Source organism: Centroberyx gerrardi, chromosome 2, assembly GCF_048128805.1.
Source record: "Centroberyx gerrardi isolate f3 chromosome 2, fCenGer3.hap1.cur.20231027, whole genome shotgun sequence".
In the NCBI taxonomy this organism is placed as follows: domain Eukaryota; kingdom Metazoa; phylum Chordata; class Actinopteri; order Beryciformes; family Berycidae; genus Centroberyx; species Centroberyx gerrardi.
The window spans coordinates 10,821,646-10,835,915 of NC_135998.1; the positions used below are offsets into that span (position 1 = coordinate 10,821,646).

Consider the following 14,270-nt stretch of genomic DNA (forward strand, 5'->3'; position numbering starts at 1 on the left):
TGCAAGAGTTATGATTATTAAAATGATGGCAAAGATTAATGTATTTCTGAGAAAGAAAAAAAAGGATTTCAGACATTTTTGGAAAGAATTGTAGACACCCAAGCAATAGCAAAAGGCAGCATCTTTTAAGTTATTATGTTGGAAGGTGGATGAGGTGGTGGATGAGGGATGCAATCAACAGAGTCCTGATAAGACTAAGACTAAAACTAAGGGTGAGAATAAAAAGAGAGAATAGAATAAAAATAATGAAGATAAAAATAAAAACACTGAAGAAGAGGCAGAAGAAGCTGATGATGATAATGATGATGAAGAAGAAGAAGAAAAAGAAGAAGAAGAAGTACAAGTTACAAGGACTAATCATGCAAATCTCTGTATGATTTTCTGAAACTAAACGAAAATTACTTCTTGACTGAACATTTTTTCTTTTTGGATGTGCTTAATATGTATGAAATTGGCTTTACATATAAACATGTAACATATAAAGAAAAAACAGTAAAAATATTAAGATGACTTAACAACTCAGTAAATTGCGTAAAAACATCATGGGTAGAAAATGACCATCATCATATTGATTATTAATAGCTGTTTTAAACATGGGCTTTGCTGCCATTGTAGAACATGAGGCCTATACAGTTGGTGTTATGCTTCTGCTAATTTCTCTCACTAATCACCATGCACGTACACACACACACACACACACACACTCACACTCACACATACACACACAGGCAAGCACACCCACATATCTTAAAGTTTTTGATGTTCTCCTTGGTTTTGTCTGTATCCATGTCCTTTGTTGTTCTGTAAAGCACTTTCTAACCTATTTTATAAAAAAAAAAAAATGCCCTTCATAAATAAAAGTGACTTGACTTCTCATACTGTAAAACTGCCTGAAAAGGTGAAGTATGGATTGAATTAAATTAAATTAAATGAATACTTGTGTGCCAGCAAAAACAGTCCCATTGAACTTGTCTGTTATTTCCACATGCGTTTTGTCATTCAGTCAAAAGCGTTATAATGCGGGCCAACTGGGGATTCTGTGACCTTTGCACAAATATTGCAGACTCAGCGACCGACTGGCTTACACTGCAGGAAAAACAATTATTACGCAACTATTCCCATCACTCCTACATGTCCTGAAGCTGTCATGACAAAAAAAAACAAAAAAAAAACACAGTCATAGTCATGCATTACACGGTTCAAACAGGGGTATCAGAGCTTTACTGGAAATACGCTCACACTATTGATGCAGATGAACAAGCACAGATTATTGAAAGCACAGCAAAGTAAGTGGTTTTGGATTGAAGCAGTGGAAAAGTACATGCGATCTCTTTTCATGACTGAGGGAGGCAGTAAATAGGTCTTTGTCCGTTGTGAAGCTCAGAGGGATGTTGGAAGAGTTTCTTCAGCTGGGAAATTCCTGAACTCGGGGTGCTGTTGAGCAATCTCCCCCTGCTGGCTATATGACCCCGAGTTTTACAGCGTTAAAGACCAGATGAAAAGGCCTATCTCTGAGGCGCACACCATGAAGGTAAATTGCTCTAACTGCTGTATGTAGACATTTTTTAATCACATTTACAGTTTAGCTTTGGTGAAAACATTCTGTTCAAATTTAGACAATGCGCTGTTTGTTTTGGTGCAGTCTGTTGTTGCTGGAACATGCATGCTGATCACTAATGCGGGGCTTTTCTCAGAGGAACTGGGACCTCATTCATAAAAATGTTCCCATGCACAGGTTTTGACAAAGTGGTGATTTATGAAAAAAACTGCACTTAATGCCAAAATCTGTGGGTCAAATTGATTTCCTCCAATTTTCTGTGAACTATCAAATACTGACGGAATGAGATTGTTTTTTTTTTTTATCATATTCTTTGATGTGATTGTATGATGGAATCTAGATATTTATGAAGTTATAAATCATATTAGAAGTTATAAATGAGGTCCCTGATGTCTGTCCATAGGTGGATTTTGCTGTAGCTCTGTCCTCTTTGGCCCTGCTGCTCGTCTTTCTTCCTCCAATTTGGTAGGTACACACACACAAGGGCGTAGAATTGGGTAGGGACGGTAGGGACGTGTCCCTACCAATATCAAGCGACTCTGAAATGTCCCTAGCAATTATTTTGATTGACAATAAAGGTTGTTTTGTCCGTCAGTGTCTAGTCAATGTTAACAGATAGTGTTCTCTACTACGAGTCCCGCTGCATTGGTGTAGTGCATTGGTGTCCCGTGTCGGCATAGCAACGGACGCTGTAACGAAACTTTAGTATAACAGCTGTTTTAGAATGTTATTGCGTCACCCAGATAAAAATTGGTGTGACACCGCCTCCCTAACCCCCCCAAAAAAATCGCTGATTGGCTTTGCCATTTCTTGCTAACGTATGAAATGCTGTGGGCTGTGTACAAGAAGAGCCAAAACTCCGCCTACCGGCGAGCATGCGAGTGAAGACTCCATCCTATTTTATATTAGTAACAGTTGTGTTTAGCCATTAAAGTTAGTAAGTAGCCTACATGTCACAAGTGAGACTGAACAATGCTGATGTTGCCACACTGGACAACACTGATGTAAAACAAATATGCCAACAGTTCATCTCTGTTAATGACAGGCGTAGGCATGTGTTTGGCTCCTTCAAATAGGAGCAAGGCAGTGGACACTCAGCTGTTTGTATGTAGGGTTTGGATATAGTTTACAATATCTTATCATTATTATTATTATTATTATTATTTTAAATGTAAATACAGATCGTTGGTTTGAATAGGCAACAGTACTACAGTACCTGCCTTAAAACAAAATGTGCTCTTCAAAGTCCCATTCAGCTGGCAAATTTGAGTAAAGGATTCATTAATGTGCTACACACCTGTGTCTGTGTGTCTGTTAATGAGTGTATTAGCTACCATAACTATCTAGATCAGTGGTTCTCAACGTGGGGTCCGGGGACCACCAGCGGTCCTTGAGGGGCTTCCAGGGGGTCCCCAGCAAATTGATGAATTGTTAAACTTCAGCATTATTTCATTTACAAATAGTTAACACAATTACAGAATGTAGAAGAATGACTGTTTTGATCATAGTTTCACTGTTATCTCTCTACCTACAATACAGACAGTCATGGGATTCTGGATCAAAATCATATCTAACAATAAAAGTATTCTCAGATTTGGGTCCGAGAGACAAAATCTCATCAAATGGGGGTCCATGGCTCTAATGTGGACTAAACTAGGGGTCCTCGATATGAAAAAGGTTGAGAATCACTGATCTAGATGATATGAAATGGCGGTCAGAAGTCTATCATAAATGCAAAACGCCTCAGCTTCCAGTGGGGGTTACATCCCCTCCGGACCTCCCCCATTTGTGTCCCTACCAATGTCAAAATCAAACCTACGCCCTTGCACACACACAACCCATGCCCCCGAAGGCTGTATTTACATGTTATTGCAGTATTTTCACTTGGATAATAAACAGTGGTGTGACATATTCAGATTCTAACAAGTCTGCTTCTCTCTCATACGTACATATTCCTTGGACAGAGGAATATAGGTCATTTTCGTCAATCTATTGCCTAGAGACTGAGGCTTTGACCCTTGCACTCCTTAATATTGGTTGCTTATAATTTTACTAGGAATTTAAGGTTATCCTACTGTTGCACTCACTGTAAATTGTTCTGGATTAGTGTGTGAGCTATATGCTTAAAATGGAAATGTAGTGTAAATGGTTTTATCTCCATGTCTGTCATTTTCAGTTGTCAACAGCCTGTGAATTGCAGATGGGGGGCTTATGGAGAATGGTCTGAGTGTGACGGCTGCACCAGTGCAAAGGTATTTAAAGGGACAAAGACACACACACACACACACACACACACACACACACCAGTTATATGTAGTCTAACATTTATTGTACGTCTTGTGCTGCATTGTGCTGTATGTGAGGTCCTGTTATTTTTCCAACCATGTGTCTCCATGCAGCCTATTGTTATTATATTAGTTCTGTCAGGAATCACTCCCATCAATAGTTTAACCATTTATTGCAATTGACAACAAACTGAGTTGGCAGTGCAGTTTGCCTTGGCAGTGTGTCGTTCTGCTCTTTAGGTCTGCGCTGCTGCAGTAATAAAGCATAAGAGCACACAGAAAAAAAACAAAGGACATACCAAATTAATATTTGGCTCAGCCTGGCTCCCAGCTGCATTACAGACCTCTTACTGCCATATGAGCCTGAGCGCAGTCTCAGATCCTCAGGCAGTTTCCTCTTGACCAAAGCTGACTAGACATTAACCATCAGGGCCTCTAGACTGTGGAACAACCTGCCTGAAGAACTCAGACTTGACAGACTTGAGATCTGACACAGTATCATCTTTTAAATCCCGCCTTAAGACCCATTTTTATTATACACTTGCTTTTATGTAACATTCTCTTATGCTGTTCTGTATTTTTTTGTTTTTATCTTTTATCTGCTTTTATTATAATTTCTTTTACGCCACTGTTTACTTTTATCTTTACTGCATTAATGCACTGTAATTTCCTAACATCTGTTGTTTCTTATTGCTGTGAAGCACTTTGTAAACCCTATTTTAGATAAGTGCTATACAAATAAAGTTTATTATTACTATTATTATTATAAATCCCCCATGAGAATAAGCTACAGAGAATAAACCTCCTTGGGGAATGAAGAGATAATAATGAACCAGGTGGAGGTGGAGCTAAGTAACTCTAATTCTGCTGATCATTTCATTTGTTCATTATTTTTTGTTCATTTAAAAAAAACAATTTTCTCTTCAGGTGCGCACTCGCCATGTGGAGGAGTATGCTCAGTATGGGGGCTCACCATGCTCAGGAGAAGCCACTCAGACGCAGCCGTGTGTCCCACAGAAAAGATGCCCTCTGGAAACAGGCTGTGGAGAAAGGTTCCGCTGCACCTCCGGTAGTTCTGAGATTAAGTTCTGAGATTAAAGTCAGAATTCTGAGATTTAAGTAATTCTGACTTTGGTGTCAAAATTCTGAGATTAATCAATTAGGAGTTCAAATAAATTGTTCACATGTGGCCCTAATCCTCTACCGCACAAGATCTGTCTAAATGATACATCCTGATACTGTATGTCTCAGGTGTCACCATTACTCAAGAAGCTGAAATATAAAACGTTATTATGAGTGTCAAAATATTTGACACTCATTGAAATCTTAAAGAAGACGTTACTGATATAAATCCATTCACCACATTTTAAAAAAACAAAAACTTTATAGAACAATCATACTGTATATTTACAGCTGAATCTTTCAGTAACTAAAAATGGGCACGTTAATTTCAATAATCCCCAATTGAAGTTCATCATCCAATATATTGAGAATATAGAGGATCCAGTCGGTTTAGGTGTTATCACTTTGTGAAGAAAGGACTTGAGTTACCCTCTGTCCTTTAAAATGTTGTAAGATTGTTGTTTGTTTTTTGTTGTTTTTTTTTTAAATGGTGGGTATCTCATTTTGGAATGAAACTCTTCGATCTTAAACTGCAGGCCAGTGTATCAGCCAGTCACTGGTGTGTAATGGAGACCAGGACTGTGAGGACGGACTCGACGAGAGAAGCTGTGACCTGGAGAGCAGCCACTACTCCTGTGAGATGGACAAAACCCCGCCCAACTCCGACTTCACAGGCAGAGGGTGAGAAAAACTCCCTGCCACTGTATACACTGAGCTAGAGTAGACACAGCTGGACACACATATCACCCATTAGACCAGCAGAGTCAACCATCCCATTAGCCAATGCATCTGAGACTGATAATAAGGTTGATAATTGGGTCAGATAGTTGGCTATGTGAGCCTATGTGTTTGTGCCACATAAATTAGTACAAGCCATGTGTGCATTTGATATAATAATGGTCAGCTGTGTTAGTTTTTCTAAGTATTCTACTGATTTCAAATCCCTATTTGATATATGCTTGCAAATCAGTACGTATGAGGAAATGTTGTCATGTATGGCATATTATTTAACCATTTTACCTGTTTTATATGTGTCTTAACATGTTTTTATAAATGTTTTATATCATTTTTCATGGTAGCTCAGAGGCTAGAACATAGCCCTAACACTAGTTGTTTGTTCAACTCACTGGTACAATAAGGTGTTTTGGATAAAGCTGCCCACTGAACGGTATTTGTTGTGTTTTATAGGTATGACGTGCTAACAGGGAAACTCAGAGCTGGGGTCATTAACACTCTGAGCTTTGGAGGCCAGTGCAGGAAGGTGTTCAGTGGAGACCATAAGATCCTTTACAGGCTGCCGCAGAGCATCCTCAGATACAACTTTGAGGTGAGTGGTAGGGCAGCGGAGGTCATGTGACCCTTCGGTGGCTGCGTTCAGAGCTAAGGGAGAAAGTAGGGAATTTTATATACATTTATATTACAGAATACTGAAATAACATTATAATATATTACATGATATTGAAATAAACATGACCGTGATTCAATTTCTATATTGAAACACTCAGTCTTCCCTTATTGATTATAAATACTTGTGGGCTACCAAATGCAAAATCAACATTGTTTTATTGCAAACTTTGTTACAGATTACAGTTTGTAGGCTAATCCAAGCTCTATTCAAAAGTGACTGTACTGGTAAAATGTTTGCCTTTAACTATTCATATTTTTGTAGTCGTCAATGAGAAAATTAATAGTGATTTTCTGAGACATGAACTCAACCAGCAGGGCTAACAGTCACTTTCCTTCAGCATTACTATTACTACTACCAAACAGCTGAAATAACTGAATTAATAGACAAGATATTCCAACAGCAACTGCTCTAATGGGAGCAGACGGTTGAAGTATAGGCTATTGTTTACAGTCTTTGTTTTGTGCCACAGGTGAAAGTAGACAATGACGAGAGCGATGAATCCTATGACAGCTCCTGGTCCTACATGCAGCACATCACTGCCAACGCCTTGTTTGGACACGACCGCCGCACCTTCCACAAAGAGCTCACCGACAACAAGGTAACTCTCTCAGCAGCTCTACAATATGATCCACTTTTTTAATCTTTACTTATCAAGGGAAAATATGCATGCTATTGCCCACTGAGCGAGCAAAAGTGTTTCTCATCCATTTCTTATACTGTAATTTTGTCAGCCAGATTCTTACAGTAACCTTTAAGTCATAAACCCACTTCTCTAATCTTTAAGATATTTCCATCTCATCACAGAACTTGCATGTGTGTTTATGTGTGTATGCATTATGTGCCGAATAGACATATTCACATGTATGTACGCAATGGAGAGATTGGCACCAGATTTAAATGATAAGCTGAATTACTAGTTACTAGTTACTGTTGTGCACAACAAACTCTGATAATTTTTTACTGAAAGTGCCTTGCTCAGGGATGATGTCAGTTCACTTTAAAGCTGCAGTAGGTAACTTTTATGGAATAATATTTAGAAGTAATAAAAATAAATCGTCAAAGATGATCAGGATAATGTGTCAGAATCTCAGAAACAGAGGTAGCCCCGTAACTCTGCTATTCTCAAATCAAAGAGAAATGTGTGGAAACCCATCCAACCAATAAGAAGAAGTCTGAGGCAGAAGGCGGGACTCCGGCCTGTCAATCACTCCTCCTGTCACTCACTAGGAGGAGTGGGAGGCGTGTTATTGAGAATTGATCTCTTTCCCCCCACACTTACCTACAGCAGCTTAAAGTTAATTCTAAAAAATATCTATATTATATCTCTAGACTGGATATGTGAACCTTTATTATAAAAGATATTCAGTTTTCAAATCCCCTAAATAGAATTAAAGCTGAACTAAACCTATCCCTGGCCTGGATGACCAGGACCCAAAGAGAAAAAAAGGTTTATACCCACCAACTCACAGGAAATGACCTCCCACTCTTCTCCCATCCATCATCCAGGCTTACAAGCTTCTGATCCTGAAGAATCGAGTGGAGCTGGCCCAGTTCCAAAACTCGGCCCCCCAATACCTCAGTCTGGCCGAAGGCTTCTGGAAAGCTTTGTCCTCCCTGCCGCTCACCTATGACTACTCAGCCTACCGCCAGCTGCTGCACACGTACGGCACCCACTACCTCTCAGAGGGTGCTCTAGGGGGCGAGTACCAGGCCTTGTTGGAGTTTGACCGGCAGGCTCTCCAATCAACCAGTAAGTACTTCTGGGGGAATGTAGCTGCTGTTCATGCATACTCAAAGATCTTGCTGCAGGCATCATGAGATCTCAAGGAGGGTTTTAAAGACAAGGATGGATATTTTTAGACAGTATTATGAATTTGTGTCATGCACTTAGCTTAATTTGTTAGTATCAGATGCTACTATTTTGAACCTAATTCATTTTAGGAGTAAGTGACAGTCAGTGACAGTGCATTGAAAAGCAAAGTGCCAAGAATGTTTGTACTTGCCAAAGCTTAATAGATCAATTTTATAAACTATATATTGCTTATTAAGGTTTTCAATACATTTAGAATACATGGAGGTAGAATAGAATAAGGTTGACATATTACAGCAAAGAGAGTTTTATAACAGTTAAAGCCTTAAAATATCTCATGTTTCATATCTTATTTTCAATGTTTCAAGTGCAACAACAGAATCAATAACAAGCGAACATAGTAGAGTTGTTATCAATCCGTGTGACAGATGTCTCCCTCAGATTTACACATCAGGGGAAAAATATACCAAAATTTGGTGCCTGGCAGTGATTTTGAGCACTGGCAAGCATGTAAGTGTTGCTTCATCATGGTTTCTGTCTTGTCCATGTAAAGGTACAACAAACACAGAGTACCAAAGGTGTTGGAGAAAGGTGAAACGCCGTCTCTTCAGGAAGAAAGTCACAACCACGTGTGAAAAACTGACTAAATCTTTATCATCCCGCAGTGGTGAGTGACAGTTTTCATATTTAATATAGTTATTAGGGATGGGACGATCTGCTCATCTCATGATACGATTCGATACAACCACGATACGATGTATTATATAAAAGTTAAATAATAACAAAGTATGACTGTACAGAATTATGTTTGTTTTTGCGCCACAAATCTCATTTGTGATTTTCATTTTTGCACTGTGATATATTGAATTTCGATATATTGTCCCATCCCTAGTTACATGATTTTTTTTTTATGTTTAGCTGCAAACCACATATGCCTTAACAGCGCAATGACAACATTTTGGCAAGTTTTGGATTTCTGAAGTGAAATAAAATCAGAACTGACGATCACAGACAGTCTAAACTCTAAACAGCCACTGCTCTCGTCTATCTGCAGGACACAACACAAACAACTTACAATTTAAGACCAACGTCTGGGGTGGCGACCCAGCATTCATAGCTGACCTGAGTGTGCTGGACGTGGAAAATCCAGAATCTAATGGAGAGATCTACGACCGCTGGGCCTCGTCTGTCAAAGACTTCCCTGAAGTTGTCAACCAGAAGGTAAACCAGACAACACAGCTGGTTGCATCTCTCTCTCCATTTGATCGTTTTGGAGGAGGTTTTGCATTATTTGTATTTTATTCCACGTAGTTGTCATTATGCAGTTTGGTTTTGTTATTTTGTAAGGTCCCACTTTATTTGGATAGTCCAATGGTGATTCTCAACTTCCTATCAAGTGACTTTAATGTTTTAATGTGTCACTATAAAGTCCACTGAGTTTCAAATGATAATCATAATAGTGTGGAAATAGTCTATAGATATTCAGTGTCGGGGCTAGGGTTAATCTTAGGGTTGGGGTTAATGTTAGAAATATGGTCAGGTCAAGTTTAGGTTTAGGTTTAAAACTACTGGGGTTAGGGTTGGGTTTAGGGTTAGTCAGGGTTACATAGTCTGTAGAGATGCATTCAATAGGCAAACTTTGTTGAACATCTACTTTTTGTCACTTTATAGTTAGTTGAGTATCAACATTGGACTGTCCAAATAAAGTGTTACCTTTTGTTATTTCCATCCTGTTACGTTTTGCACTGATTTACTTTCTATCATCCAATTCAATTGTGGTGTGTGTTGCTCGTCATTTTGATTTATTGATTTTTGTTTGTTTGATTGATTATTTTTTTATAAACACCTTTGAGTTTCTTTCTTCTCTGAACAATCTGTATTTTGTTTCTCTCCTTTCTATATTTCCTCATGTTCTAAAAACAAATGGATAAACTCTTAACTCTACCACAGCTGCGTCCTCTGTATGAGCTGGTGAAGGAAGTGCAATGCGCTGGCTTGAAGAAGCTCCATCTGAAACGAGCCACAGAGGAGTATCTGGCAGAAGAGCACCCGTGTCACTGCCGGCCCTGTCGGAACAACGGCCAGCCCCTCCTGACGGGCACCGAGTGTCGGTGCGTCTGCAAGCCCGGCACCTCGGGGAAAGCGTGTGAGGGGGGCGCTGTCATCGGAGAACAACCAGGTGAGCAACCAGCAGAACAGAGTCTTTATCTATGCTGTCTATAAGCCTTAGAGTGTCTACTTCTATTTTGAAAAATTTAATACATTTGGAGTTCACTATTTCTAAAATGTCTATAGTCTATAGTATGTGAACAGTCTATAAAACTGTTATAATTTTGTCAACCAAGGGTATTTTGTATTTTGCATTTTGTAAGAGTAGGTGTCACTGTGGATATCTCATGGATATTCATGGATTACTTATGTTGGAATGAAACTTTATTCTATTGCTAATGTCTTTCTGACTGCTGTGAATTTTAAGTGTTATCAGCTGCCGTTATGGTTGCCCACAATTCTCTACAGCAATATGGAACACCAAATAAAATAAATAGTAGCCGAAGCAATTTCTGTTTACTTGCTGCAAATTCTAGAGAAAAAGTTAAATTAAATCAGCAATCTCAATTTTTTCTTTCAGGGGTGATTCATGGCAGCTGGAGCTGTTGGTCCTCTTGGGGTTCCTGCTCTGGAGGTCAAAGGTCAAGGACCCGCAGCTGCAATAACCCCGCCCCCAGCAGTGGGGGGCGCCATTGTTCTGGGCTGGGAGAGGAGCACAAGCCTTGTGAGGAAGCAGATATCCAGTACTTACAGTAAGGAAAAACACACACATCCTGAGGACCACAGTGGAAATTAGTCTGACTTTATTGTGATATCCTTGATGATTGTATGGTTGATTAGCACCAGGTGGCTGTAATATGTCAGATGCAGCACTGTAAACTGACTGTTGTGTGTGTGTGTGTGTGTGTGTGTGTGTGTGTGTGTGTGTGTGTGTGTGTGTCCAGGATGATGGAACCTCAGTGCTTCAGTCTTTCTGTAAGCCCACCCAAGACATGCGGAGCGCCTCCAAACCTCAGAAATGGATTTATTCTGGTGAGAATCAATTTGCTTAAGTTAGATTATTATTAATCGCAATTTGGAAGTGGTTTCCAGAAACCTAGTGTAAATCAAGCTCTCAGTTATATGTTAAAATTAATTCATACAAAAGAATAGTAATGCTTTATACAACAGGTTGTTCTGGCCAGCAATCTGATTAGTCAAGTGGGCAATACAACACATACAGCCAAGATGTGTTTGTTTTATTAAGCTATAGTGTTAAACATGAAGTTAGTTAACCATCTCTCTACCTGTCTCCTGTATTTCTTGTTATGGATTAACACAATGTTTTTCAGTTCATATTAAACTAGCTCCCTTGAGAATAATCTTTTCTGTGATTATAGGAACTTCAGTGATGCATCACTCACTGCATCAACGTTGCACCTAGTAAAGAACAGGGTGTTTTTGTCATTTACAGCCATGATGAACAATACCTAAAGAGTGATGAAGGTCTGTGTTTGAGTGTATTGTTTTGTTTTTCAGAATCCCAGAGACTTTTACCTAGTAGGCAATACGATTGAATACACCTGCATAGATGGTCATTACCTCACTGGACAGGCCGTGGCTGAATGCACTGACACTCGGAAGTGGAGGACAGGACCAATGAATTGCAAAAGTAAGTATTTACTTCACTCCAGAAATACAGATAGGAAACCCCAAGTTACCCTCGAATCACACTCCCTGATGAAGGTGCAAGCCGAAACATATTTGAATAAACCCCATCTTTTTTGCATGGAGAGAAGTGTGCAGCTATCTCTTTTTTTAATCTTAAGCCATGTGATTTTTCCGATGGCCAGCATGAATGTTGTTTTGCCCTTCTGTGTGCGTGTCAGTGTAATCTTTTATTCATTCCGTCTTGCTCCAAATCCCTCTTTCCCTGTTCCAGGTGCGACATGTGGGATTCCTCCACTGAACAGTGAAGTCGCAGCCGCTCCCATCAAAGGAGCCTATGAGATCGGAGACAGCGTGTCCCTGTCCTGCCCCGCCGGGACGCAGCTGGAGGGCGAGGTGTCAGAGACCATGTGCAGCCCCAGTCTCCAGTGGTCCCCCTCTCCAGCGGGCATGAGGTGCATTGAAGGTACATTTAGGAATCAGACATCACTGTTAAAAACCTTGTATGCTAAAACAAAGTTAATTTTTCAGAAATTTAGATATACCGTAAAATTCAGAAGATTTAAGGTTTTGTAGGGTTTTTATTGCCATCAGGGTTGTTAAAGCTCTAAAGGACCGTGGAAATCTCCAAAATCACCTGAAAATCACCAAAAGGTTTTACCATGGCAGGAGTGACATGCTGCTTTTAAACATGGCCCATTCATAATCCACACCTTTTCTTTTTGTTCTTGATTATTGACATTTTAGATGTAACTGAATTCAGTGAACGTAAAATGATCCTCCATTGCTCGCCGTCACATGAGGGAGTCTAACCAACGCCTCCTCTCAGATTTCGTATCCAACCCAAATTTAGGTTGTGTTACTGTGGAGTACACACCGATCCTGCTTTCTTTTGTCTCTGGCAGCGCCAACAGCTCCCTCCCCTCCATCTGGCCTGAACTGTAAACCATGGGAGACTGTAGGAAAGACTCAGTGTGTGTGTAAAATGCCAAACCAGTGCCAGTGAGTATGATTTTTGACAGGCATTTATTATTATAATGCATCTATAACACTGGGGAAATCCCTATTCTAAGTTGTACAAGTACACAAATAATTATAATCTCTCTCTATATGGTTTTCATACAGGGCTTCGTTGCAGTTGTGTGCCAGACCTGGCTCAGGCCAAACCCGCTTACTAGGCGTGTGCCAACTTGGAGCTCTGCGGTGTCTGGGGCGTAGCTTCACTCTGGCCAATGACAGCGACTGTGACTGGCCGGAGGAGACGTTCACTTCCTGCCAAAACTGCAAACCAGGCGAAATATGTCAAGGTTAGTCTGTTGTGGCCCTTTAATAGGTGTTTGTGTGTGTGTGTGTGTGTGTGTGTGTGTTGACATGATACTGACTGCTCTGCTTGAATAATTTCTATTTTGACTACTTTTCTGTTTGAACTAACTCATCTTAAGTTTTAAACTAACTACTCTTAGGTTTTAAAATTAACTACTTCTAAGTTGACAATACACTTGCACACTGCATTTTTGCAGTTTTTATTTATTTTATTTTATTTACTTGTTTATTATTGTTTAGTTTGTTATGCATCAAACTCAGGGAGATACAAATGCAATTTTGTTGTAATTGTACGATGACAATAAAAAAGGAAATCTTGAAATCTTGTGTGTGTGTGTGTGTGTAAAACTGCATTGCCATATAAAATCATTATGTTTCATTCTAGAATCAGCGAGAAAATGTGAGTGCCAGAACCCCACGGAATGTCCTACAGACTCCGCCCACCTGTGCGTCACCCCGGGAGATGACATCGTTGCCAAGGCGATGACAGAATGTGAGGTGGGGGCTAGAAGGTGTGCTGGGGAGCAGGTCAAGGTGATCAGTATTGACGCTTGCCCGAAATAGAGATGGCTGTTGTTTTATCTTACTGACCCTAGCACAATCTAACATTCTACATAAAACGGGAATTGGTTTTTATCTTAATGATTGAAATGTATATAGAAAGAAATAATATTTTTCTAACACTTTTATGCTGTAAATATATTTCTGTGCCATCCTGTGCTTCCTTTTGATGTTTGTGATGAAAGGTTAATGATTGAAGACATTTGTATGTAGAGTATTTTTCTAGTGGTTTAACTGACATGCTACTGATCCCAAAATCAATTGCTTTGCTATACTTTTTTTTGTCATTATCATTGTAAGTTGATGACAATAAAAGTTCAAACTTTTGAAAAGGTTTCGAAGAGTACACTTAATGAAATTAAACAAAATCCACCTACAACATATCAAATATTTGAAAAAATAAGGTCTCAAACACTTGAAGTTCTCATTTTGTGCAATCTCAATGTGCAATCTCTGCTTTACTTGGTTCCCCCTCAGACTTATGACCACATTATCACATTACATTTT

The 14,270-nt window shown here is 39.5% G+C and overlaps 1 protein-coding gene across 1 annotated transcript; it reads left to right on the top strand.

The window, feature by feature from the left end:
• The first annotated feature begins 1,495 nt into the window (after positions 1-1,495).
• Positions 1,496-13,996, top strand: LOC139923126 (complement component C7). The gene is made up of 18 exons (XM_071913846.2): positions 1,496-1,538; positions 1,978-2,023; positions 3,735-3,810; positions 4,771-4,912; positions 5,502-5,646; positions 6,154-6,292; positions 6,843-6,971; positions 7,880-8,123; positions 8,737-8,850; positions 9,238-9,404; positions 10,134-10,362; positions 10,813-10,984; positions 11,177-11,264; positions 11,751-11,883; positions 12,154-12,338; positions 12,757-12,881; positions 13,005-13,186; positions 13,588-13,996. The coding sequence occupies exons 1-18, from the start codon at positions 1,496-1,498 to the stop codon at positions 13,764-13,766; spliced, it is 2,538 nt and encodes an 845-aa protein (XP_071769947.2). The 3' UTR covers positions 13,767-13,996.
• The last annotated feature ends 274 nt before the right edge of the window (positions 13,997-14,270 follow it).